Source organism: Sminthopsis crassicaudata, chromosome 6 (assembly GCF_048593235.1).
Source record: "Sminthopsis crassicaudata isolate SCR6 chromosome 6, ASM4859323v1, whole genome shotgun sequence".
In the NCBI taxonomy this organism is placed as follows: domain Eukaryota; kingdom Metazoa; phylum Chordata; class Mammalia; order Dasyuromorphia; family Dasyuridae; genus Sminthopsis; species Sminthopsis crassicaudata.
The window spans coordinates 122463641-122490865 of NC_133622.1; the positions used below are offsets into that span (position 1 = coordinate 122463641).

The 27225-nt window shown below is 33.1% G+C and overlaps 1 protein-coding gene across 8 annotated transcripts in view; it reads left to right on the top strand.

Moving 5' to 3' along the window:
* The window catches only part of AIMP1 (aminoacyl tRNA synthetase complex interacting multifunctional protein 1), a 45503-nt gene that overhangs the window by 9952 nt on the left and 8326 nt on the right, over positions 1–27225 (top strand). For all 8 annotated transcript variants that reach the window (XM_074272842.1, XM_074272843.1, XM_074272846.1 and 5 more), the window contains exons 2-5: positions 9647–9780; positions 11508–11621; positions 15713–15877; positions 20096–20310. In XM_074272842.1, the coding sequence (XP_074128943.1) occupies positions 9672–9780; positions 11508–11621; positions 15713–15877; positions 20096–20310 (603 nt within the window). In that variant the 5' untranslated portion in view covers positions 9647–9671. The remainder of the gene's footprint in view (positions 1–9646; positions 9781–11507; positions 11622–15712; positions 15878–20095; positions 20311–27225) is intronic.

Below are 27225 nucleotides of genomic sequence, written 5' to 3' on the forward strand. Positions count from 1 at the left end.
TGTTAACCACTTATTTGTGAATGGGGTGGATGAATGAAACAAAAGGAATACATATATATGAATACAAAGAAATTCCCTGAAGGAAAGAATGCTAATAGAAATAGTAGGGATAAAGGGGCACTTCATCTAGAAGAAGAAAAGGATTATTTGCTCCCTGATTTTGAGGCTAGGGTCTGGTCAAATGCTACTCTTCACTAAAAGAGCCATTTGGGCAAAAACAACGAGATGGAAAAGAATCAAGTTATACATGGTAGACAAACCAGTAAGCCACTTTGAATGAGTGAATGAACAGTATGTTTTTAAGTGCTTTCTCTGGATCAGTGAAGAGGAAGAAATTAGACTGGAAAAAAATCTGTAAGAGATAAATTTTGAAGAACTTAAATAACCAAACAAAAGAGTTTGTCTTTTATCCTGGAGACATTTAATAACTGTTGAAACTTTTTGAACAGTTATGATGTTGAATAGCACAACAAGAGGCAGCTAGATGGCACATTGTGTAAAGATTGTCCCTGGAACCTAAAGGACCTTTCAATCCAGCCTCAGACAATGGATTCTAGCTATGTGAACTTGTGGAATGGGCCTCAGCAGGGTCTCTGTATTAGGGACAGGAGAAGAAAAGCAAGTTGTTGCCCATCAGGTAGCAGGTGTAGGAGCAGGTATAGAGGACTTGGATTGTGATGAATAGGACATGATAATCACAAAGCCAAATGCAAGGAGCTTGGATCTAAGTATACTGTATCCGCGCTTGATTCCTGCTATATATTTTTATTCTTTATTTTTCTCAAGTTTGACCAGTGGTTAAGAAGTTAACATCTCCCTGGAGAGGGAGCACCAATGATCAACTACTAAACATCTCCTCCCCCTTTCCCTATAAAATAGCCATTTTAGAGTACCCCCTTAGACCAATTAGTCCCTCAATGCTGCTTGGTTCTGCCCTGCTTTATATGACAATAAAACCTTTTCCTTTTTTCCTTTCCTATCCCAATCTCTGGTACTCAGGTAATTCTTACCTTTCAAACCACTGACCTGGGCAAGTCACTTGACCCCATTGCCCCACCAAAAAAAAAAAAAAAAGACAAAAGTTAACCCCTTGCCCTTGGAGCACAAAATCTAATAAGGAATATAGAAACAACTGTGTACCAAAACCAAAAACCACATGTAGGTCAACTAGAAAATGATGAAAATAATGTGAGGCATTGTGCTACTTCATTTGGTGATCTCCTCAGCTGCTATCTCTTAACTGTCTTTTAGACATTTTGAACTGGATGTCCCTTAGACATGTTAAACTTCACATGCCCAAAACCGAAGTACTTGTCTTTCCTCCTAAATCCTCTCCAAACCCAAACTCTTATGTAGTACTTCATTATCCTTTCAGGCTTTTAACCTAGGTGTGATATTCCATTCCTGTAGGAAAGGCTTCCCATAGAAAGTGAAGTTTTAAGTAAGACTTGAAGAAGCTATGAGGCAAAGATGAGAAGGAAGAACATTCTGTGCATGAAATCCAAACTGTGAGAATGCCTGGAGCTGAGAGATGAAACCATTTTGTGAGTGGAGAGCACTCATTGGTTGTAAAGTATTGTAGTGTGCCTTCTAGAACCCCTAGATTGAGTGCCAAAATATACTGTCCGAACTAGCCCTGGAAAATCTCAGGACCAGCCTTAGTCTTAGTGGAGGAATGAAGAAGGCAGGAGACTCAGGAGGATGGTCAAAGATGGAGTCCTTATTTCAAGTCCTCTAAGTCCTTAAATACCTTGGTATGATTACATCATTACAGCACACTAAGCATGTGCCAACTAGGGAACTATTATATTATCACATCACACTGAGCAAGTGCAAACTATAAGCACCCTGCTATTGATATGTAAATGGCTTTTACTGTAAGCATCCCTAGCTTCTAGTACAACTCAGGTAGTCACACCCTCCTTGACTTCTCAGGAAGAGTGAGAAAACCAAAGAGAGATGGGGATTGAAATCAGACATTGTCAGCAGGTTCCCACTGGCTGAAGGGTCTTACACATTACCCAGAATTCCCCCACTAAGTCTTTTAGAATAATCATACTGGAGGGGTAGTGTAAGGAAAGTTGTCAAGGAAACAAAGAAGGTAAAGTGGACACTTTTGATATGAAATGAAACCATTTTTGTAAAACCTATATAGTTAAAATTAGAGTGAAAATGGGTAACCTAGAAAAATATCTTTGCAGCAGATTTCTTATAGTCTCCTATATTATAAGTAGATATGAGTGGGCAGTTTTCAAAGGAAGAAATCTTAGTTATATTTGAAAAATGCCCCAAATAGCTAATGATTAGAAAAATGCAAGTTAAAACAACTGGGATTTCGCCCCACCTTATCAGAATTGGCAGAGATGATTGCAAAGTAAAAGACTGCTGGTAGAGATATGACTGAATCCAACCATCATGAATTCATTGTGCCCCCAGCTTCCTAAATTGTTCTCATCCTTTTGACCCAGTGACAGTTCCTAAAGAAATTAAGAGAATATATATCCTTGTGCACAAATATATAACAGCTTTCTGTTATGTTTGGCATCTTTTAAGAAATACTAAATAAACAATTTTAGAGAAATCTCTAAAGATTTGTGTAAACTAATTCAAAGTGAATAGATGGGTAAGAATAAGTTTGTAATCTATAATATAATACATAGTAATATTATGAAGAAAAAAACTTTTGAAAGCTTCAGAATTCTGATTAATGCAGTGACCAACTACAATTCTAGAAGGCTGAAAATTGAACATTCTATCCACTTTTCACAGGGAGGTGATGAATTTCAGTGCAGAACAAGATGTGTTTTCATATACAGCCAATGTAGCATTTTAAAATATTTTTAAAATATAAAAATATATATTTTTTTAATAATGAAGGAATGGGTAAGATGGTATGGACCTTGGAGTGGGGTAGAAAAGAAAAGAAAAAGGAGAAGAGTTTGAGGGAGGCAATCAAGACAAGTCAGAAAGATCTGTCAGTAGGCAGAACAGCCAAAGATTGCACTTAAATAATTTTTCATTGCTTTTCCTTGGCTGTCCACCATGATTGGAATTATTAGCCTCAGTCTCTTGACTTCATTTAAGGCTCAGCACATTTCTTACCTTCTACAAGAGGCCTGTCCTGTTTCCCTTTCTTTTGAGGCAACTTTCATTTGCATTCTACATATAATTTTGCATGCACATAGTTGTTCACGGATTATCTCCCTTACTCCTCCCATTATTATGTCAACTCCTTTAAGACAGGTGGTATTTTTTTGTTTGTTTGTTTGTTTGTTTTTAATTTTTCTTTGTATCCCCATTGCTTAGCATATTGCCTGATATTTAGTAACTACTTAATAAATTCTTGTTGATATTGATGAAGCTCTGTTTAATAGAAAGCTGGAGTCCTTTTTTTCCTGTTCTACTGCATATTTGGAAATGCCCATTTTGTTTGCTTTTTGTTAATAAGTTCAAAATAAAAATAAGTTTTAAGAAAATGAAAAAAACTTTCTGGAACTGGAGGATTTGGGTTCAAATCTTGGTCCTTGGTCCTATTTAGTTTATATATTCTGGAGCAAGTTATAAATACTAGTCCTCATTTCCTTATCTGTAAAATGAGGAGTTTGGACTAAGTCACTTCTGATATTTTTCCTTTCTCTTGTTCTATAATCCTTTTGATATACATTTATATAGAATAAGTATAAGTTAAGTGAAGAGATTAGCAAATAGAGTGATGCTTGATCTGAGTCTTAAATATAGACAAGAATTCTGACACCAAGGTGAGGAAGTAATGTATTCCAGGCTTCAGAAATAGCATAAAAGCTAGTTTGATTGCACTATAGAATGAGAGAAAGGAAATAATGAAACTGTAAAAGTAGGTCGGACCTCATTGTGAAAGTCTTAAAGAACAAAACAGAAGGTTATGTTTAATCATAGGGGCAATAGGAGAGATACTAGAATTTGTTGAATGAGGACGTGACATAAGACTTATGCTTTAGAATGATCACTAGCTGCTACATGGAATATGTAGTGGAAGCTATTGGTATAGTAGAAAAGCAGTTATTAGAAGCCTTAACTAAATGATGACTGTGAATAAAGAAAAGTAAATATAGGAGAGATGGGTGTAGAGATAGAAATGTTATGATTTGACCACTGCATGATCAAATCTGGGAGATCAGAGAGGGTAATGAATCTGGATAATTCTGAGGTGTATTGCGAAAGAATGGTAGTGCAATTGACAGAAGTTTGGAAGAATATTGAGTTTTCTGGGCAAATAAAAGTTCTATTTTGGATATGTTAAGTTTGAAATATTTATGAGCCATCTCATTTGAAATGTCCAATAGACAATTAACATTGTGAGACTAGAAAATCATCTACATAACTGGGAACTGATGACGTTCCTAAATTAAGAAATACGTAGGATATGTTTCAGATGTTCTGTATCAATTTTTTCCCTTATTTCCCCTTCTCCCCCATATTATTGTTGACCATCATTGTTATTAGTATCTTGGGATATGAAAGAAAAATCAATATAGGCAATTTTTGTTTATAATTTACTTTTGCCCCCACTTTTTTGGAGAGGGAAGAATCTAGTCAGGTCATAAAAAATTTTAAGGACTATGATTATCTTTGTGTCCTTCACTTTGTTTCCTTCCCCATTTATCTGTCTGTCCAGTGTCTTGCATAGTATTTGTACTAAATTCAAGGACTAATTTGCTTGCTTCTCCTTTCAATTACCACAACACACTGAGAAGCAGGAATAATGTTCATGTTAGCACTAAGTTTAAGTTTCTTTGTTACCAGTCCTAGCTATGATTTAGTACAACTTACCCACTGCTCTAGGGTAGCAAATTTGTTCTGTTTGTGGGGAAATTGAAAGCTTGAAATTTCCTGACCTATTCCCCCATCTTCCCAGAATACCCCTCATAACACACCCATCCCTTGTTTTAGGAGAACTTTTAACGCTGTATTTTGCTTTATTAAACCAAAAATTTTTTTTTTAAATACTAAGCAATAAGCACAGGGACCTTATCTGTGCCTTTCAGTTGTGCATTTAAAAATGTCTCATGTGAAATCCTATTTAATTTTTTATATTTTCATCAAGAATATCTTAGGATAGTGGTTTATAACCTGACAATGATAAAAGTATATAACTATCAGAAAAACATTGTCTCTTCTACAAAGCAAGTTCTGTGTTTTTCCTCCCTATCACTATTTTTATATTTTTAAACTCTGTACATAAAATAATTAGCATTTATATAGTACTTTAAGATTGCAGGGCGGAACCAAGATGGAGGAGAGGACACACAGGTCTATCTAAGTTCTTCCTTAACTTCAGGCTACTTCTTTTATGCAATGGCCTCTGAATTAGTGCTTGACTGTCAGAACCCACGAAGATTGGGAGTACAACACATTACCAACAGAAGATATCCTCAAAATTCACCAGAAAAGGTGTGATTTTGCTCACTTGCGGGGACAGTTAGATCAGGCACAGCATCAGGAAAATTGTCAAATGAGAACATGGAATGCATGCTGAGCAAACCAGAGTGGGGGAGGAGTGTGGTCTCAACCAGCGGAAAACGGGGACACCTTTACCACAGTGTGAGCTACTTTGCTCTGGCAGCAAGCCAGTAGATCAGCAGCGAAGCTATAAAAGCAAAGGGTAACGCTTATAACCCCAACACACTAGAGTGTCTCAGGACCTGGCCACACCCACACAACATCCACAGTGACTCAGCACGATTTCAGAGCACAACTGCTGATTCAAGTGCAGCTATTGCTATCTCACTGCTGCATCACTGCTATTTTCTATTGTCTGTAGAGAAACTTAGCAATACGATAATGCCCAAAAAGCAGAATGTAGGTGTTGTTTTTTTTTGTTTGTTTGTTTGTTTTGTCAAAATGAGTAAAAGGTTAAAGCGGGCTCTAACTATCGATAGCTTCTATACTGATAGAGAGCAGACTTCAAACCCTGAGAAGACTAAAAACAGATTGTCTCTTGATGAAACCCCAAAGTGGGTTATGATCTGGTCCCCACCACATAAGGCTCTCATGGAAGAAATTAAAAAGGCTCTTACAAGAGAACTAGAAGAAAAATGGGGAAAGGAAAGGGAAGATTGGCAAGAGGATCTGTATAAGTCATCCTATTCATTAAAAGATAGAGTGGATAAAGAAATCAATTCCCTGAAAAGCAGAATCAGTGAATTGAAAAAAGAAAATAGGACTCTAAAAAATAAAAACCTGTTCAGTGCAAAGGAGTGACAGCTGCTTTAATTTGAGATGCAAGAAGAAATAGCAAACTGTACTAGTAGGGGATTTCAACCTTGCTCTCCCAGAACTAGATAAATCGAACCACAAAATAAGAAATTAAGGAGGTAAAGAAAATGTTAGGTATGCTAGATCTTTGGAGAAAAATGGAGATAGAAAAGGAACTTTTTTCTCAGAGGTTCATGGAGCTTTATACAAAAATTGACCATGTATTAGAACATAAAAATCTCAAAATCAAATGCAAAAAGGCAGAAATAGTAAATGCATTTTTTCAGGTCATGATGCAATAAAAATGACATGCAATATAAGGCCAGGAGAAAATAGACCAAAAAATAATTTGAAACTAAATAATCTCATCCTAAAGAATGAATAGGTAAAACATCAAATATTAGACACAATAATTTCATCCAAGAGAATGACAATAATGAAACAACATACCAAAATTTGTGGGATGCAGTAGCCAAAGCGGTAATAAGGGGAAATTTTATATTTTATATCTCTAGATGTTTACTTGCATAGAGAAAGGAAAAAAAAAAAAATCAATGAATTGGGCTTGCAACTAAAAAAGCTAGAAAAAGGACAAATTAAAAACCTCCAAATATCAAACTTGAAATTCTTTTTAAAAATATTAATAAAATCAAAAGTAACATTTGCAAATATTAATCTTTGGCTCTTACTACAATTCTTTAAGATAAGCACCCTGACTCATTTTCCCTAATTTTCCTGTCTCAGTTTCCCAGTTGTTCTGACTTAATCCCTCTGATTGCAACCCCCTCCTGATCATTAGATTATAATATATATAATAATATATAATATAATGCAGAGCTAGTTACTCTAAGGTTATAAATTGTAAATGTGTAAAAAGATAAGGGGGAGTTCAGACTTCCTGGCTCCTAACTCCTCCTAAGTCATGAGAATGTCTGGTGCTTCCCCCATCCTGTCAGAACTGGATTGATAGTCTGTTCCTGCTCTCAGTGCTCTGACTCCGCCCCTGCCTCAGTCTACCCCCTGGTAGCTTGGAGCCACATGCATATATATGTCATTGAGAACTCACATTGGATGCTGAATTCTTGGAGAAGATAGTCTTATTCAGCCCTTGGACCAAACCATGAATCCATTTGGTCCCAATAAGTCTCTCCCTTTCAAATAAAATATTAAAAACTCTTTAATCTGTACCTTGCCTCAGTTTCTCTGGTATTATACTATTATGTGCAATTCAGTTAAAGAAACTGAGATTGAAGTTAAATTGTCCAGTGATGGGGCAGGTAGGTGGCGCAGTGGATAGAGCACCAGCCTCGAATTCAGGAGGACCCGAGTTCAAATTTAATCTCAGACACTTAACACTTCCTAGCTGTGTGACCCTGGGCAAGTCACTTAACCCCAGCCTCAAAAAAAAAAAAAAAAAAAAATTGTCCAGTGATCACACTGCTCTTAAATATTTGAGACAGTTTTTAAAATTCAGATCTTCTCAATTCTAAGGACTGATCTCTGTCTACTATGCAACCTACCTGCTCAGCAATAATATTCTGTCTTTACATTCCTATTATCAGCAGTTATTTCCAGGTGATTGTTAATTTCCCAGAATTTAAGCTAGGAACCCAAATATTTAAAGTTCTTACATTGAGCTCTTGCTTTTTTTTTTTTTTTTTTTTTTTTTTTTTTTTTTTTTTTTTTCCTTCAGTGATGATAATTTTTGGAAATTAGTCTTTCTAGGTACGTTAGTAATACGCAATCTTTATAAAGGATGAATCTGCTTGTATAAGCTTCCTCCCTCCCCCCCCATCAAAATGCAAAGCCAATTTTCATTTTTCCTAATATTTTTTATGCAAAGCATTTTCTTTTCTTTGTTTTTTTGGGAGGAAATAGGGATAGGAGTTTACTTTTCTTCACTGGAGTCTACCCTAATTTTTTGAGTTTCCAAAGAAACTGGAAAATTTAAGTTGTGTTTGTAAGTGCTGGTTTATCTACTAAGTACTTGTGATTAAAGCCATATTATACAAAATTTCCTTAACTTATCTTTTTGAATTACTGTTCCTACTGAGACTTGTTTTTTGACTTTTAAGAACTCAGCTTATTCTTTAGAACTGACAGTAGTTGGAAGGGTTTCTATTGTAGCTTCTTGGCATATTTCTAAAGTAGAAAACACTATATTTATAAAAATTCTCTGTATTATGTAAAAAAAAAACCCCTCAGATATCAAAGGTTCTTAGAACTATTGGAATTATCAACTTTGAGGTTACTCTGGCACATCTTCCTATTCTGTATTTAGAAGTGATTTGAAGTTTTTTGAATTTTGTGTGTGTGTGTGTGTGTGTATAAATATATAAAATGTTTTGCATATAAGCATTAAATTTCTTTTTTAGGTTTAAGAAAACCTTAGTGGAAGGCAAATTGAATTATTTTGAATATATATTACTGTCTAATTAATACAGTAATTATTTAGTGTAGTTATTAATTAGGCAGTTTTTATTTTTTGAGGAAAAGAAATAAGAATATAGCTTATACAGCACGATTATACAATGATCAATTTTGATGGACATGGCTCTTTTTAACAGCAAGGTGATTGGGGCCAGTTCCAGTGGTCTTGTGGTGGAGAGAGCCATCTGCATGTAGTATCAAGTCATTCCAGTGATTTATTTTAAGATATTTTTGTTAATCAACTTTCAAATTATGTCAGAAATTAGAGATTAAAATAGTTATAATATTTTTTTCATATTTTGTTAGGAAATCTTAGAAATTTTACTTGCTGAGAAAACTTGATTGTTAGAAGAAAAATGTGCTAGCAAAAAATGTTCCTTCCCCTTCCTTTTAAATGAGCTTTTCCTTTATCTAAGCAAAGTGGTGTTGGTGATAATGTAGCAGTTAAAACTTTAAAAAAAACAGCCTAATATGGATCATTGTGACTTTACCAAAAGGAAGAAATTGAGGGATCTCATTTGAGAAACATGACACAATAACTTTTGGAGGCAATTTGAGAACTATTCATTTCTACATAATAAACTGAAACTTTATTTTTAAGTGTATAATTAAAATACAGAGGAAGTTGTTTGAGTTACTATATTTTTACTTAGTTCGGTGAATTTTAATTACGTACATGGACTTGGACAACGACTGTGAAATTCAGAGTTAAGAATTCAGGCAATTGTGTACAATATTGAGAAATCTGTTTTTATGCGTTAGACAATTTTATTACATAAAATCTTTCAAAAGTTATAATTTAGCATTATTGTCTTTTGCTTTTTCATAGGAAAAGAATTTTTCTACTCTTTTGATCACTTACTCACTTTATTTCACTTACATATGTAGTGATACTTTACTAGTTGTTTTTCCACGTATGGTTTGGGAAATTATACTTATCAAATTAAAATATTCAGTTATATCTGCTTCTCTGTTCCTTTAGGATTTTTTCCTGTTCCTGGATAAAGATGGCAGCCAATAAAGCAATTCTGAATAGATTGGAACAAAAGGGTGCGGAGGCTGATCAAATTATTGAATACCTTAAGCAGCAAGTTGCTCTACTAAAGGAGAAAGCAAGTAAGGAAATTAAGAAATTGCTATGTAAAGTCAGAATTATGTAGTAAAATTCAAGGGGTAATGAAGTAACTTCTCAAAAATTTTTTCACTGTGTAAGAATGGCATCTTCCCCTTAAGATTTTTATTATGTCTTATATTGGTATTTAAGATAAATAGTGGGTAAGATTTATGTATTGATTGCAAAACCAGTAAAAACTGTACTTAGTGAATATTTCTAGTTCTATGAAAAATACTGAGCCTTAAAGGACTGAGAATTTAAGTTGCATAATTTTGTTAAAAGAATGTAGGTAGATTTTGAGATTTGGAATAGTGTTCAGTAAGAGCAGATATCTACTCTTCCTTATATATGGGAAAAGGCTGCATAGTTTTATAGAAATTTAAGGTGATGTTTAAAATAAAAAATATTAGACTAATTATTAAATGGTATTTATTTGCTTTAAGAAAACTGTCCTCCCCTAATACATTGTTGGTGGAGTTGTGGACTGATTCTACCATTCTAGAGAGAACAATTTGGAATTATGCCCAAATGACTATCAGACTATGCATACCCTTTGATCCTTTGGATCTGTATTCCAAAGATATCATAAAGAAGGGAAAGGGACCCACATGTGCAAAAATGTAGCAGCCCTTTTTGTAGTGACAAGAAATTGGAACCTGAATGGATGTCCATCACTTGGAGAATGGTTAATAAATTATGGTGTATGAATGTTATAGAATATTATTGTTCTATAAGAAATGATTAGCAGGATGAATTCAGAGAGGACTGGAGAGACAACATGAACTGTTGCTAAGTGAAGTGAGTAGAACCAGGAGATCACGATACATGACAATAGCATGATTATACAATGATCAATTTTGATGGACATGGTTCTTTTCAACGGCAAGGTGATTGGGGCTAGTTCCAATGGTCTTGTGATGGAGAGAGCCATCTGTAAGCAGAAAAAGAATTGGGGACTGAGTGTAGATCACAATGTAGTATTTTCACTCTTTTTGTTGTTGTGTGCTTGAATTTTTTTTCTCATTTTTTTCCTTTTTGATGTGATTTTTCTTGTGCAGCATGACAGTTGTAGAAATAAGTATAGAAGAATTGCACAACTTTCACATATATTAGATTACTTTTGTCTAGAGGAAGGAGTGGGAGGAAGAGAGGGAAGAAATTTGGAACACAAGGTTTTTCAAGGGTGAATGTTTACAATTATCTATGTATATGTTTTGAAAATAAAAAGCTTTACTAATTTAAAAAAAAAACACAAAAAAAAAAAACAAAGAAAGAAAGAAAATTGTCCTCATAGATAGTTCCGAACACCAAAGAAATCACAGGTCAAGTCCAAAAAAACCATTATAAAAGGAATGTGTTACAGTGTTACAGTGGATAAAGATCTGGCCATGAGTAAGGAAGACTTAGGTTGAAGTCCCCATTATCTATGGGACAGTTTTTACCTTCTCAGTGCCTCAGACACCTTTCTAGTATTTTGTTTTCTGTTTCAGTCACTTTAGAGAAGCCAGGTAATGACTTATAAATAAAATATCTTTTCAACTATTAAATAGTATATTTTTTTATCAGCCATTTAATTTTTTGTAAAGCAATGTTAACAGAAAGAAATGAGTCATTCATTTAATCAGTCGGGTTTTATTGTACTTCCTGCAAGCATATTATTTCTTAAATAGTTTAACAACGTGGAATTTTAAAAAATTCTAGTGTACTTTACTGAATTTATCAATTTTAGTTTTACAGGCAACTCTCAGAGAAGAGAAGAAACTTCGTGTTGAAAATGCTAAGTTGAAGAAAGAAATTGAAGGACTTAAACAGGAGCTCATACAGGCTGAAATTCGCAATGGAGGTGATTAAAATAGATAAATGAAAATTTGTGTCTGGCTTCATTCTGCTCACATTTCATCTTTTGTTTTCCTTTTTACTGTTTCAAATAGAGTTGTAGTTTCAATTAAAGTATGGTAGAAATATCTATGACATTATTATTACTAAATAAACTGAAATTGTTTCTGATATGACTAGAATAATATTAGGCATTTCCTTAAGACAAATTAAAAACAAATACCAAATTAATTGTTTACATTTTGAGTGTCTGTGACCTACTCGCTGATAGTTTTTGGGCCCAGATGTAAGAATTCTTAATTTTAATTATTGTCCATTTTTTAAAAAAAAAAGTCAGTCTTGATTTAAATTGCCCTATGAATTTAGATTACAAATAGTAGTAGTAGATACAAGAAACATTTCTTTAAGAATACCCTGTTTCAAAAAAAATTTTAGAAAAAGTGCCCTAGATTGAACAGTAGCTGCAAATTTGACACTATTTCATTCCCTCATAGGATTAAGTACTTTTTCCATGATTGTTTTAAAGTTGTAAGAATGTTATATTAAGTAGCCATTAAAGAAACATTAAGAGCCTCAAAATGCTGCTGTTCTAAATGACAGTTTATGCTTTTGTAGATTTGTAGCATAGAAAGAACTTGAGGTATGTGGATTTCCCCCCTTTTCTACTTGTTGGATGCTGTGCAGTTTTGAGTTTGATATTTGAGAGCAGAACTTAATCCTTTAATCAACCCCTGCTTTTAACTGATGAAACTGAGGTATGGAGAGCTGAGAGTGTCTTGTCTTGGGTCATATAGGTTATTCATTCTAGGGCCAGAACTAGACTCCTGATCTTATTTCCCAAATTATATCTATCTTTCAAGTTTAATATATTTGAGGAATTTAAAATAACTAAAATAAAAGATATGGAAAGGATATGCTTTAAAAAATTTTGAATTCCTATGTAGGCAAGCCTGTGAATTTGGAAGCTCTTTATTATACTGTGCAGAATGAGTACATTATATTGTAAGTTGTAAAGATAGGTTTATCTATAGAGTAAATGTACACTTTATACTTTTTTGTAAAAATGAACTGGGGAAAAATGAGGTGTTTTGCCAGGTCCAAAGAATTGTAATATCCCTATTTAAACATCTTTCTTATATTCCTTTTTTTTTTTTTTTTCTTCAAAATTTGTTTGGATACAAAAACATTTTAATAATATTTGACATTTTCTACATATTGTATTGGTGATTTGGGTTTTTCTATGTATTTATGAAGAGTAATTACTCTGTTGCTTAAAGAACTTTTAGCAATGCTTGGAGGGAGTTCAGATCTGAACTTTCAAGATAATCACTATCAGCAACTTAAAAATTAATCTGTGATCAGCTTGTTTTAAAAATAATTTAAAACTATTCATAATAAACATCAGAATTTTTTTCTTCCATGAACTGAGAATACCTCAAATCCTCTTAGGCTAAATTAACAGGAAGTAAAATAAACTCTGTGGTTGTCAATGGTTTCCAACACAGCATTATGGAAAACATTATAAACTGTTTAAATTTATAATATCAAATATTTGACTGTATTTACTATATAGAAATATCTTGATAAAGATAATATACTTACTAAGTTGAATGGCTAAGACACGTAATACTCCTATGATACCATCTTATCCATTCCTTCTTATATTGTGAAATTAAATGATGTAGGATTAAATGATATGAGCAAGGAACTTTTTAAATTGATAAACCTGGATTTGTGTCCTGACTCAGATTTGCTAATTATGATCACTGAAAGGTTATTTAATCTCAAAGTTTCAGATTCCTAGTCTTTTAAATTTAAAATAATAATTTTTCCACTTTCTACTTTACAAGGCTGTTGTGATGGAAAGCATTTTGGAAACCTTAAAGTGCAGGGAAATAGTAGGAGTTTTTATTATTCCTCAGTATATAACTGGAATTAGGGTTAGGGTTAACTGGAGTTGCTCTGGACTCTTAAACAATTTCCTGGGAATATTTTGGATTGCATACTTTTTTTTAGCTTTTTGTTTTCAAAAAATATACATAGTTTTCATCATTCACCCTTGTAAAACCTTGTGTTCCAATTTTTTTCTTCATCCCTTTCTCCTTAGACAGCAAGGAATCCAATATATGATAAACATGTACAATTCTTATATTCTTATATTTGTATACATTTATTTTAACAGTGCTTAGGCCTGCTTTTAGAGAGCATCAAAATCAAGAGAATTGATTATTTAACAGCAATTTTAAATAACCTTAATATGTGCCAAAGATTCTTAATCTAGAAACATTAAAAGAGATGTTTCATTTATTCAAGCAATACGAAATACAATCTTAAAGTAACCTTTGGTTTTATATATTTCCCATGAACCAGCTCTAACATTCTGGAGGAATCAACTCTAATTACATAGTATTTAAGAACTTTGGTATTGATAACATCTGGTTAATTATCAGTAAACTTGGATCTTATAAAAGAAGTTTCTTGTCCCAGAGAATAATAATTTATAAATTTCTTACATATAAGTCATTAGAACAACATTTAGATGTGGGAAATATATTTTATTTAATTTTTCCCATTTATCCACATTTGATCTCTACATAAAGTTATACAGAAATAATAAAAAGGCTACTAATTTTTATTTATTTATTTATTTTAGAGCAGAATTTTGTTGTATCAGCATGTGTACAAAAGTTTGAAAATATAAAATGGCTTTATTAGAATTGTATTTGTTGAAATAGGAACATTTGAAATCTCATTTTCTTCTAGTTGATTCTTGTGAAATAGCTTATTCTAGACTTTGAATCTGCCATCTAGTGGCTAGTTAAATGTATTTTCAAGGCCATTGTTTCAAGCTTATTCAAGCATTGTTTCAAAATTAATTCAGTAATTCATGTAACAAGTTTCAAGCATTTTTCTTTTTCGTTGTTTTCTCTCAACACTGTTGTTCTGCCCAGGATAAGATAGTCTTCTATTTATTGATAACCTTCTCCTCCACAATGGATTCACTGATCACTGATCATAATGTACTATGCTTAATTGCTTTCTCATTTACTGTCTCTCAGAAAAGGAAGACTTTGCTATTGCCCTTTGACATACCCCAAACAATGCTATTTGTCTTCTCACACAAATGTCTATCCAGTGCTTTCCTACTGGTCATTATTTCAAAATACTATTGGTCAGAGAAGCTTTATATTGGCTTTGCCGTTTATTTTGAGCAGTTTTCCTTGAGGTAGGTGGTGAGGATGTGTATTCAATCAAAAAAGGTGTCCCAAAAATATTGATATATGTAACTACATGTGTAACTACAGAGTGCTTTTTGGGAGGGAAAAATGTTTCCACAGCTATACACGCAATAATAAATAGTTCGTAAATGTGTGTGTATATATATGTGTGTGTGTATACACACACACACACACACACACACACACACAAAATTTGAAAATCTATTCAGCTATTTCAGAATGAGATGAGTAAATTAAACTTTGAAAAACTCAAATGACTTTTCAAGGACACACACCTTGTATAGGATCTAGTATTTGAATTCATGTCTGCTAACTCAGCATTCTTTTAACTATACTATACTACCTTTCGGAATCATAATTCAACATATATAAATTGTAATCCCTACACAATTTTTATTGAATGTTACTGTAAACAAATAAATGTGTAGTTAACAACTAAATTAAATGTTACTATATCAACTGTGATTGGTGGGGGGGGTCGTTTTGTACTGTGCAGGACAGTGAACAAAAAATAATTTGAAATTCAACAGCATATGATTGTCTTTCTCTTTAAAAAAATCAATATAACTTAAATGTACATTATTATTTTTCTGTGAGTTTAAATGTGACCTTAAATCCCTACTTTCTTTATGACTGCAAGTCCTTTAATCTCTTTTTTACTTCAGTTTCTCCAGCATAAAATGAGGATGATAACAATATTACCTACGTCTTTGGTTGTGAGGAGCAAATAAAATAATGTGTAAAGCATTTACTCTAGGACTTTACCATATAATAGGTGCTAGGTAAATTCTAGTTGTCATTAACTGCTACTACTTGTTTATTTTGTTTGAATATTTTATATTTCGCTATTTTCTTTTAGTGAAACAAATACCAGTTCCATCTGGTCCATCACTTCCATCAGTTCAAGCTAATTCTATATCCATACCTTCTGAAAATTTAATGCAATCAGTATCTGCTCCAGTCTTGCCTTCTGGTACCAAAGGAGAAGAAGAAAAGAAAAAGAAAGAAAATATGTCAAACAAAGGTATCTTCACATTTGAAAGTTGTTTAGTTTCTCTAACAGTTGGCACATGCATTGTTTGTAGTGTAGTTTAATTTTAAAAATAGAAATAACTTGATTTTTTTTTAGATACATGTTTATACTTGGCACCATGATCCTTTTTTAAAAATTATTATTATTATTATTATTACTTTAAACAATATTATTACATCAAGGTTGTTACATTATTGGATATGTTTCTACTTTTTATACAGTTTTAATTATGATGAAAAACACCAAAGTTCTGATATCACAAAGTAATGGTAAAAATCCCTCTGCTACTTTAAGTTGGAAACAAGAGTATTGATACATGGATCTTGTGCCAATATTGGAAATTTACAAATAAATATCTTATTATTCAAAAAATACAAAATAAATGATCTGTAGGCATAGCCAATGACAGCAATATACCATTACTTTGTCAACTGAAACCAGTTTCTGTAACTTACAGTGATTTTTAAAAATATCAGCTTTTACTTCAGTCACTCTCTTCAATGAGAATGCTACCTTGAGTTTTAATGGTTATCAGTGGGCCTCGTGATAGAACATCATTCTAGGAAAGTAGAACATGAGAGTATACCTCCTATCTATCTATTCATCTTTTCTTTGTCATGTTCCTTATCTTCTTTAGGAATTTCTAAGGCGACAGCTTCTGTCCTTATCCAAAATCCTACCCTAGCAACATCCAAAAAAAGTTTTTATCCTCTTAGGTCAATTCTTAGCAGCACTGTCCAAGCAGAAGTGGGTTTCAATGTCACTTTGAAAAAGGCAGGCAGTCTGATTTATGTCAATATGTCCAAGATTCCTATTATTTTGTTTTAATTCACCCTACACTTTTGAAGCCCTCTGGAGTTCAGGGTTCTGGGAATACAGTGGTGAAACTAATAACCATGCCTTTAAGAAGCTCAATTCCTAATGATGGGAAACAATAATGAATATAGATACATCCATACAAATTATATCCAAAGTAGTTTGGGTTGGGAAGAAACATTAACAACTGAAAGATAAAAAGAGGACTCAAAAAGTGATCCTTGAGCTGAGCCTTTATTTTTATATCTTCTTTTTAACAATTTTGGTCTTAATAAAAAAATAATAAATTTTAAATTAAAAATCAGCTAAATTTGTGATGAACCTAGTTGTATTATTTTATGGGTTCTCTGAGGATAATCTTATAGGTCAACTTAGCTGAAATTTGTAGGAGGAAGAAAGGAACTCAAGTGTAGAACAAAACTTAAACTATGAGTCACATAACTGAATGTAGAAGAATCAAGAAAAATTTGGTAAGGTATCAAATATTCAAGTAAAATTTAACTCTGGCACATCCATCTCATTTAAATTTTCTTTTATCTTTAATAAATGGTAAACTTACATGTATATCAAAAATTGTTTTTAAATATCTTTATGTTTTATTATCAGCAAATGTTTAATTTGTGTATCTATTTTATATGCCTGTATACTCAGGGCTGCATAAACATTTCTTGGGTAAAAAGGGGTCACAAGTAGAAAAAGCTTAAGAAGCCCTGGTGTAGAAGATTAACAAGTAAGGCTTATGAACCTGTGATTTCCTTAGTCTATGCATTCTTTGTTTGGTCTTGAGAATCTCACTTTACTCTTTTGGTAACCTAATTATCACTTTCTAGAAAATTCTTACCCCCAAGACTTTCCCTTGTATCTACTACCAGGTGAAAAGTTATTCAGTTATTTCTTCCCCATAAACTTAAATAATATAAATACCCAAACAAACTCCTCTAAAGTATATTTTCCTAAAACATTTAAATAGAACTGGATTGTGATATATAATCAGGACATTACTTTCTACTTCTGTAGTTACTAATTTTTCACAAATGTTAAAGATGCAATAAACTTTAACTTAGAGTTGTTACCTATTGATATTGACTCTCTCCAGCAATTTCATGTAGTATATTACTTGTTCTTTAAATGGGTGAATTAAAAGTGCCATCTAGTCAACACATTCAATTTAGATAGTATTATTAACTATAATAAAGTTTTGACTCTCTCGACAGTATTATTTTTACTGTTATCTTACCCAAAATCATTATCATTATTTCTTTTTTGTATTTTACTGAGAAATAACAAATTTCCTTTCCATGTTCTCATTTTTACTTTGTATGATTTCTTATTTTAAGTTTGTGGAAAAGTGAAGGAATTTTAAAAATGAATTCTGCTCCCTTTTTCATTTTATGAGTGAATGTATGCTATTAATATTTAGTGTTATAATTTTTTATTTTTTTCCTCCTTCAAATTCTGTTACATTGAGTATGAGTCTCTTTCTCTTTTGCCCTAAAAAAAAAATCAGGTGGTTTCTGATGTTTATTTTCCATCAAAGAATAAGAGTCACTTTCTGCATCCTCCTACTCTTTTTTTATAATCAAGGATCTGATTTATTTTGCTTGGAGCAATCTCCTGCCCAGATCCACCTTCAGACTCCCCATTCCTAATATAAAATGGTCCATTATTTACTTTATTACTTTAATTTTGTCTTTTTACTTCTATATTATGGGGGGGGAAAGCTATTTAGGTTGTTTGTTTTTTCATTTCAGTCAGCAATTTCTCTTTTGTAAAGGGAGCAGAACTAAGTAGTACAAAAGGAAACAGTTCCAGCCTTGATTTCTTCCTTTCTTACATATTAGCTATTTAATCATGGACAGGTGAATCACTTAGTCTTCCAGTTCTCCAGATGATTCTTTAAGGCCCTAAGTTATAATCTTTATCACTGGAGAGTTTTTGACATTGATTAACATTTCTGAAACAACAGTATATTCATGTAGATATGCCTATATATATCCCATTTAAGAAACAGAGATTCTTTATTATCTTGACCATAAAATGCAAACTTCTTAGCCTAGTGTTTAAAACATTTTACTATTTAAATACAGCCTACTTTTCTAAATATGTTCCAGTTTAATCTGTTTCATGCACTCTGCATCCTAACCAAACAGTATTGTATTAGCTCTTGCTATTTACATCTGTGTTCATAGAAATAGCCTCCCATTCTGGGACTGCATTCTACTAGCTTCTCTGCCTCTCAGAATCCTTATCTTCTTTGTGGTAGCTTAGTTGCTACTTTGTGCAGAGTCTTTCCAAAGTCTCCAGTTTTTTTTTAATTTCCTGTTTCCTATTCATTTTGCTTAAGTACAATAGGGTTAAGCTTCCTTGAGAGCAGAAAATGTTTACAATAGGGTTAAACTTCTTGAGAGCAGAAAATGTTTCATTTTTTAAGTTTGTATCCTTAACACCTAGCATAATGCCTTATCTTTGGTAGGCAGTTATCATTAATTGATTACTGATGAATAAAAAACGCTTATAATAAAATGCTTACTTTGTGTAAAACACTGTCTTGCTCTGGAGGTACAAATGGAAAAGAAAGACATTTCCTGCTCTCATGGTATTTATATTCTAATAGAAACAATACATTTCACATATTCCACATGTTCATTTTCCATAAGTTCCTCTGAGTGTTTTCAACTCCACGAATATTCTGCTACCCCCAAGATAAGCTTATCTGAAATTTCATCTTGCAAATTAATTCTACTTTGATATTCAGCAGTCTCTCCTCTGACTAGAAGGTAAAAGAATAAACATTGCCTTTATAGAAGGCTCAAAACTTTACAGATTCTTTTCAGGCTTCATTTTCCATTTATCTGCCTTGCTTGGTTTTGGTTCCAAGGATATCTGGGCTCTACATCCCCTTTTCAGCTTCTTTTTTCATATGATTCCTTCATTAGATTATAAGATACTTTACAGCAGAGACTGTCATTCTTTTTCTTATTTCTATTCCCAGCTTTAGCATAGTGATTTATTCAGTAAGAATTGAATAAATGTTTATTGGAGGTTGGATTAGATGGCCTCTAAGGCCATTTTAAGCTCAAGACCTATGATAAGAGACATAAAAATAATGCACCATAATTTTTTAAAAAATGAAACCCAACAAATTAAAAGAGATGCTGCAGGCACGGATTCAGCTCATTAATGTTTATGTGTCTTATCTCTTGGTATTCTTCCTGATGTCAGTGTAGAAGACTTCTAGCAGTTTGGGTTGACTGCTCTGTGGTGAACTTGGATTAGGCTGGCATTGAAGGATCACAGTATTTGTCTTAGAAGGCAACATTTGCATTGAGTATGTAAATTAATTATATTATGGCTTTGCTTCCTGACTGAATGCCATTCCTACACAATTGACAGGAGAAAAGAAGGAAAAGAAGCAGAAGCATCCAGCAGCTACGGCCCCTGACTCCAAACCAGTAGATGTCTCTCTCTTGGATCTTCGCGTTGGTTGTATCATCACTGCCAAAAAGCATCCTGATGCAGATTCTCTGTATGTTGAAGAAGTAGATGTTGGAGAAAAAGCACCAAGAACAGTTGTCAGTGGACTGGTGAAATATGTCTCCCTTGACCAGGTATATTGCTTTTGAGTTGTTTTTCTTTTCATTCAGCCACAGATGGTGCTGATTTATGATGTGTTCAATTAAAAAGCTGCTCTTTGCATATCTTACTTGATATTAACAATCAAAGTATAATTGAACAAGCCTATCTTTTGTTCCATTGGAAGAGAGCAATTTTTTATTAATTTTTATAATTATAACATTTTCTTTGACAGTACATGTGCATAAGTAATTTTTTTTTTTTTTTTTTTTTTTTTTTTACAACATTATCCCTTGTATTCCCTTCTGTTCCAAGTTTTTCCCCTCCTTCCCTCCACCCCCTCCCCTAGATGGCAGGCATTCCCATACGTATTAAATATCTTATAGTATATCCTAGGTACAATATATATGTGCAGAACCGAATTTTGTTATTGTTGTTGCAAAGGAAGAATAGTATTTGGAAGGTAAAAATAATCTGGGAAGAAAAACAAACAAACAAAAAAAAAATGCTCACAGTTTACACTCATTTCCCAGTGTTCCTTTTGTGGCTGTAGCTGATTCTGTCCATCATTGATCAATTGGAATTGGATTAGCTCTTCTCTATATTGAAGATATCCACTTCCATCAGAATACATCCTCATACAATATCATTGTTGAAGTGTATAATGATCTCCTAGTTCTTTTTTTTTTTTTTTTAATTTTTTTTTATTATATATATATATATATATTTTTATAATATTATCCCTTGTATTCATTTTTCCAAATTACCCCCCCTCCCTCTATTCCCTCCCCCCGATGACAGGCAATCCCATACATTTTACATGTGTTACAATATAGTCTAGGTACAATACATGTGTGTGAATATCATTTTCTTGTTGCACAATAAACATTAGAATCCGAAGGTACATGCAACCTGGGCAGACAGATATTAGTGCTAACAATTTACATTCACTTCCCAGTGTTTCTTCTCTGGGTGTAGCTACCTCTGTCCATCATTGATCAACTGGAAGTGAGTTGGATCTTCTTTATGTTGAAGATTTCCACTTCCATCAGAATACATCCTCATACAGTATCATTGTTGAAGTGTACAGTGATCTTCTGGTTCTGCTCATTTCACTCAGCATCAGTTGATTTAAGTCTCTCCAGGCCTCTCTGTATTCCTCCTGCTGGTCATTTCTTACAGAGCAATAATATTCCATAACCTTCATATACCACAATTTACCCAACCATTCTCCAACTGATGGACATCCATTCATCTTCCAGTTTCTAGCTACAACAAAAAGAGCTGCCACAAACATTTTGGCACATATATGTCTCTTTCCACTCTTTAGTATTTCTTTGGGATATAATCCCAGTAGTAGCGCTGCTGGGTCAAAGGGTATGCACAGTTTGATAGCTTTTTGGGCATAATTCCAGATTGCTCTCCAGAATGGCTGGATTCTTTCGCAACTCCACCAGCAATGTATTAGTGTCCCAATTTCCCCATATCCCCTCCAACATTTATCATTATTTGTTCCTGTCATCTTAGCCAATCTGACAGGTGTGTAGTGGTATCTCAGAGTGGTCTTAATTTGCATTTCTCTGATCAGTAGTGATTTGGAACACTCTTTCATGTGAGTGGATATAGTTTCAATTTCTTCCTCTGAGAATTGTCTGTTCATATCCTTTGACCATTTATCAATTGGAGAATGGTTCGGTTTCTTATAAATTATGGTCAGTTCTCTATATATTTTGGAAATGAGACCTTTGTCAGAACCTTTGTTTTTAAAAATATTTTCCCAATTTGTTACTTCCCTTCTAATCTTGTTTGCATTAGTATTATTTGTACAGAAACTTTTTAGTTTGATGTAATCAAAATCTTCTATTTTGTGATCAATAATGATCTCTAGTTCTCCTCTGGTCATAAATTCCTTCCTCCTCCACAAGTCTGAGAGGTAGATTATCCTCTGTTCCTCTAATCTATTTATGATCTCCCTCTTTATGCCTAAATCATGGACCCATTTTGATCTTATCTTGGTATATGGTGTTAAGTGTGGATCCATATCTAATTTCTGCCATACTAATTTCCAGTTTTCCCAACAGTTTTTTCCGAATAATGAATTTTTATCCCTAATGTTGGAATCTTTGGGTTTGTCAAAGATTAGATTGCTATAGATGTACCCTTTTTTGTCCATTGTATCTAATCTGTTCCACTGATCTACCGGTCTATTTCTTAGCCAATACCAAATGGTTTTGGTGACTGCTGCTATATAATATAGCTTTAGATCAGGTACACTTAGACCACCTTCCTCTGAGTTTTTTTTCATTAGTTCCCTTGCAATTCTCGACCTTTTATTCTTCCATATGAATTTTGTTGTTATTTTTTCTAGGTCATTGAAATAGTTTCTTGGGAGTCTGGTATAGCACTAAATAAATAGATTAGTTTGGGGAGTATTGTCATCTTTATTATATTCGCTCGGCCTATCCAAGAGCATTGAAAGAATGATCTCCTAGTTCTGCTCGTTTCACTCAGCATCAGTTGATGTAAGTCTCTCCAAGCCTCTCTGTATTCCTCCTGTTGGTCATTTCTTACAGAACAATAATATTCCATAACATTCATATACCATAATTTATCCAACCATTCTCCAATTGATGGGCATCCATTCATTTTCCAGTTTATAGCCACTATGAAAAGAGCTGCCACAAACATTTTGGCACATACAGGTCCCTTTCCCCTCCTCAGTATTTCTTTGGGATATAAGCCCAATAGCAGCAATGCTGGATCAAAGAGTATGAACAGTTTGATAACTTTTTGAGCATAGTTCCAAATTGCTCTCCAGAATGGCTGGATTCTTTCATAACTCCACCAACAATGCATCAATGTCCCAGTTTTTTCACAGCCACTCCAACATTCATCATTATTTGTTCCTGTCATCTTAGCCAATCTGACAGGTGTGTAATAATATCTCAGAGTTGTTTTAATTTGCATTTCTCTGATCAATAGTGATTTGGAACACTTTCATATGAGTGGAAATAGTTTCAATTTCATCATCTGAAAATTGTCTGTTCATATCCTTTGACCATTTATCAATTGGAGAATGGCTTGATTTCTTATAAATTAAAGTCAATTCTCTGTGTATTTTGGAGATGAGGCCTTTATCAGAACCTTTAACTATAAAAATTTGTCACTTCCTTTCTAATCTTGTTTGCATTAGTTTTGTTTGTGCAGAAACTTTTTAGTTTGATGTAATCAAAATCTTCTATTTTGTGATCAATAATGGTCTCTAGTTCGCCCTTGGACACAAACTTCTTCCTCCTCCACAAGTCCGAGAGGTAAACCATCCCATGTTCCTCCAATTTATTTATGATTTTATTCTTTATGCCTAAATCTTGGACCCATTTTGATCTTATCTTAGTATGTATCAAAAACATTTTTATAGTTTAAAAAAATTAGCACAGGGAAATCTTATGGTATCTTTCGTCAGTATTATTGTAAAGATATGGTGTATTGACAATATAATTTGTGAAAACCTTTTGTTTCCTTTTTAAGCTTCATTAGGGTTGACTTTGGTGCTTAAAAAGATTATTCTCATAGGGGTTGTAGAAGAGGAGAAGTTTATATAGATGGAAAACTATATTTTTTGGCTTTGTTTATTGATATTTATAAAGACTCCTTTAGATTTTTGATAACTCACAGATTTGGCCAATCTAAATAAAGAATTCCTCTATCCAGACAATAATACTTATTTGAATATACAACCCATAGAGTTGCTTTATCAGTTCCTATATCTTGAGCAAACACTGCATATAGTCAGTTATCTGATAAGAGCTCATTTATTTGGAAGAATAGAGCAACAATCTGTATTGCCTTTGAGAAATTGTGCAGTATTTTAATGACTCCCACACTTTTTCTCTTGAAATAAAGGCCTACCTTTTCAACAGTCATATTCTTAGTATGATAATAGCTAGAAGGTATAGAATACCACAGTCTCTATAGAATCAAAAGTTTAGGTCACACAAAGAGCACTGTGGCATATAGGCAGACAGCAACATGTTGCCAATGAAAAATTTTGCAGGACAAGTGGCATGTAGTATAGAAAGATATGTCATAGGAGCAATAAAGATAATCAATAAATACCAAGATAAAAACTCCCAGGTGAAGTGGATCCCTTTGGTAGGATTGAGGGGAGAATTTAGATACAAGTTACAGCATAAATAGGTTGTGATCTCTCACTGGTAGAAATGTAAGATTGCAGCTCCTATTAAAGATGTTCATGGAAACAACAGATTATTGATTACCTTGGGAAGGAAGCATATTTGATTAGAATTTTATCTAAGTTGACTAAGTTGATGTTTTTAATCATTGTGCATGTTATTTTCACCCTTTGCTTTTTATGCACATCTCCCTTATTTCTCCCAAATATTTCGCATAGTCTTTCTATATAGTACAGTAACATTGTATTTATATACCATATTCTTTGAATAATGATTATTTTAGACATTTTTTCAATAGTTTATATTTTTTTGAAAATGATTTATTCCTAAATTTTTTTAAATGTGAGTTTGAGCTACACAGAGTTAGAAATCCCAGCTCTAGAGCTAAATCCTAAGCACCTAAGTTTCTTGGAGCTTGGAGCCATGAAATAGTAACTATCTTCTTTTTTTTCATTTTCTTCACTTTTTGTAATCAAATTTTTTTTGAGCTTGACTAATTACACTACGATGTGAGGCATTATTACAATTACCACCTGGTATATTAAACAGAAAAATATTTAGGTTCTGTTAATTGTTTTATATTTGCTTTATAGCAAAAGCTATAAGTAATGATAATATAATAGAAAATAATTGAGAATTCATTTTGAATTTTGAAAAAATAATTTTTTTTCCTCAAGGCATTAGCATAGGAAATCATTAGAGTAATTTAAGTCTAACCAGTACTATTTAAATTTAGAACTTTATGGGTGAACTTTAGATAATATAATCTTAAAGTTCCTTACCTCAGCAAAAATAATGACCAAGAGGATGATTGTATACTCAAAAGATTCACAGCCTTTGAAAAGGAATCTTCAATATTTCTAATTTAATATTTTCTTGAACGTAGCCTCTCATCTACTGTATTGTCGACAGTAATGTAGGGGAAATGGGGAAGATATGCAACTTCTGTAGACTAAACTGTGAATTTATCGACTGCTCAAATGTTTATGAAGCTTTTCTTATACAGATCTAAAACCTGCCTCTTCTCCAAGGCCAGCCACAACAAAACTGCATAGCAGTTCTTAAAATACTTGATTTCTGTTCTTAGTGTCTATAAATCAATATTTGGAAACTGTAGGTGTGTTGAGAGGATAAAGAATCAAAGATAAAACCATAGTGGTAAATGTGAGAGACTCAGAAGGTGCTGGTGCCTTCAACAAAATTAGTGAACTTTGGAAGAGGAATGGGATTTGAGAGGCAAAGATAATGAGTTCTGTTTTGAACAGAGTTTTAGAGCTTTTGATAAGGATGATGAGTCAGCCTTCCATGTTCTTTTTGGGGAAGGTTCAGGGAAGAGACTCAGGAATTTCATTATCTATACCTCACTTTTTTTCCCCCTAGGTTTTTAATCTTACTAAGCGTAGAAGCTTTACCTGCGTCTTATTTTATTTAATCTTCCTTGCTAGGGGTCTTAATTCTAGTTGCTTGCTTCTTTTCCTTCTTTCCCTCCCCTCTAGTCTGTTCTTGATAGCATTCCATATTTGTTCTTAAACTTTTTCTACTTGTCACCCCTTATCACCTGAGAAATTTTTACATGACCTCATATCAAATCTGAAATATTTCTGGTGTCTTTTGTGCATGCACAGTACAAAGTGCTTGTGTTTGTATGTTAAGAATCAAGGCTACAGTGACTATGAGATGCAACATGGACAAGCCCAGCCAAAAGCACTTTGGATTCATTTTGTGTTTGGTTTTGAATTAAATTTTAATCATTGTATTCAGAAACCTTTTACTGTTGCCAAAATTTTTGGGACCCTTCATTTAATTACACAATCCCATGTGGGGTTGGACCCACAGTTTAAGAAGCTGTGTTGTATATGATGTTTCTACCTGGCATTCACATCCTAGTTAGTTATCTTCTTTCCAAGGCAATTGGCCACTAATTCTAAGAGGGAAAACTTTACCCATCCTTTGATTCAAGGGGAAAATTTTGTTTCCTAAAAAGAACTTGGAGCAAGGAAAAACTCATCCCTAGAAACAAAACAATCCCCAGGATAAGTGTTCTATAGAAAAGACAGTTTAAAAATAAATAATAGTTTTACTTTACTCTCCTGTATACTTTTGACTCCATATTTCTTTAATTCCATAGTAAATGGATAGTTAGGTAGTTGAGTTATATAAAAAATAAAAGATTTATGTTTGTTATCCATCTATTAAATGGGAAGAATTGAGTGCATAAAAGTTACATATTTATATAATTTAAAATATAAGAAATATTTAAAGAGTAAAAATTGAATTCCACTTTTAAATTGGCTGAATTGTAAAAATGACAGAAACTTATGGTTTGGTTTTTATAAATGTAATACCAATAGTTGGTCTGTTACTGTTTCCTGGTTCTATAAAGCATTTTACAGTTCCTGTAAAAATGAATAGTAAGTTAAAGGAGATCTAAGATCTAAATTAATATCTCCAGAATGTTAGGCAAGAATTTAAGCTCTCAACAACGAAAGTACCATGGCAAATTAAAATTGTTTTTGCATTCAAAAACATTCTATCATGTATTTATTTATTTGTTTGTTTAACATTTTTATTTTATTTATTTTTGCTGATCCAATTGGGGTTAAGTGGCTTGTCCAGGATCACACAGCTATAAGTGTTTAAGTGTCTGAGGTCAAATTTCAACTCAGGTCCTCCCGACTTTAGGACTGGTTCTCTATTCACTATGCCATCTAGCTGCCCCTTTATCATGCATTTATGCATTTAATCCTTTGCAATCCT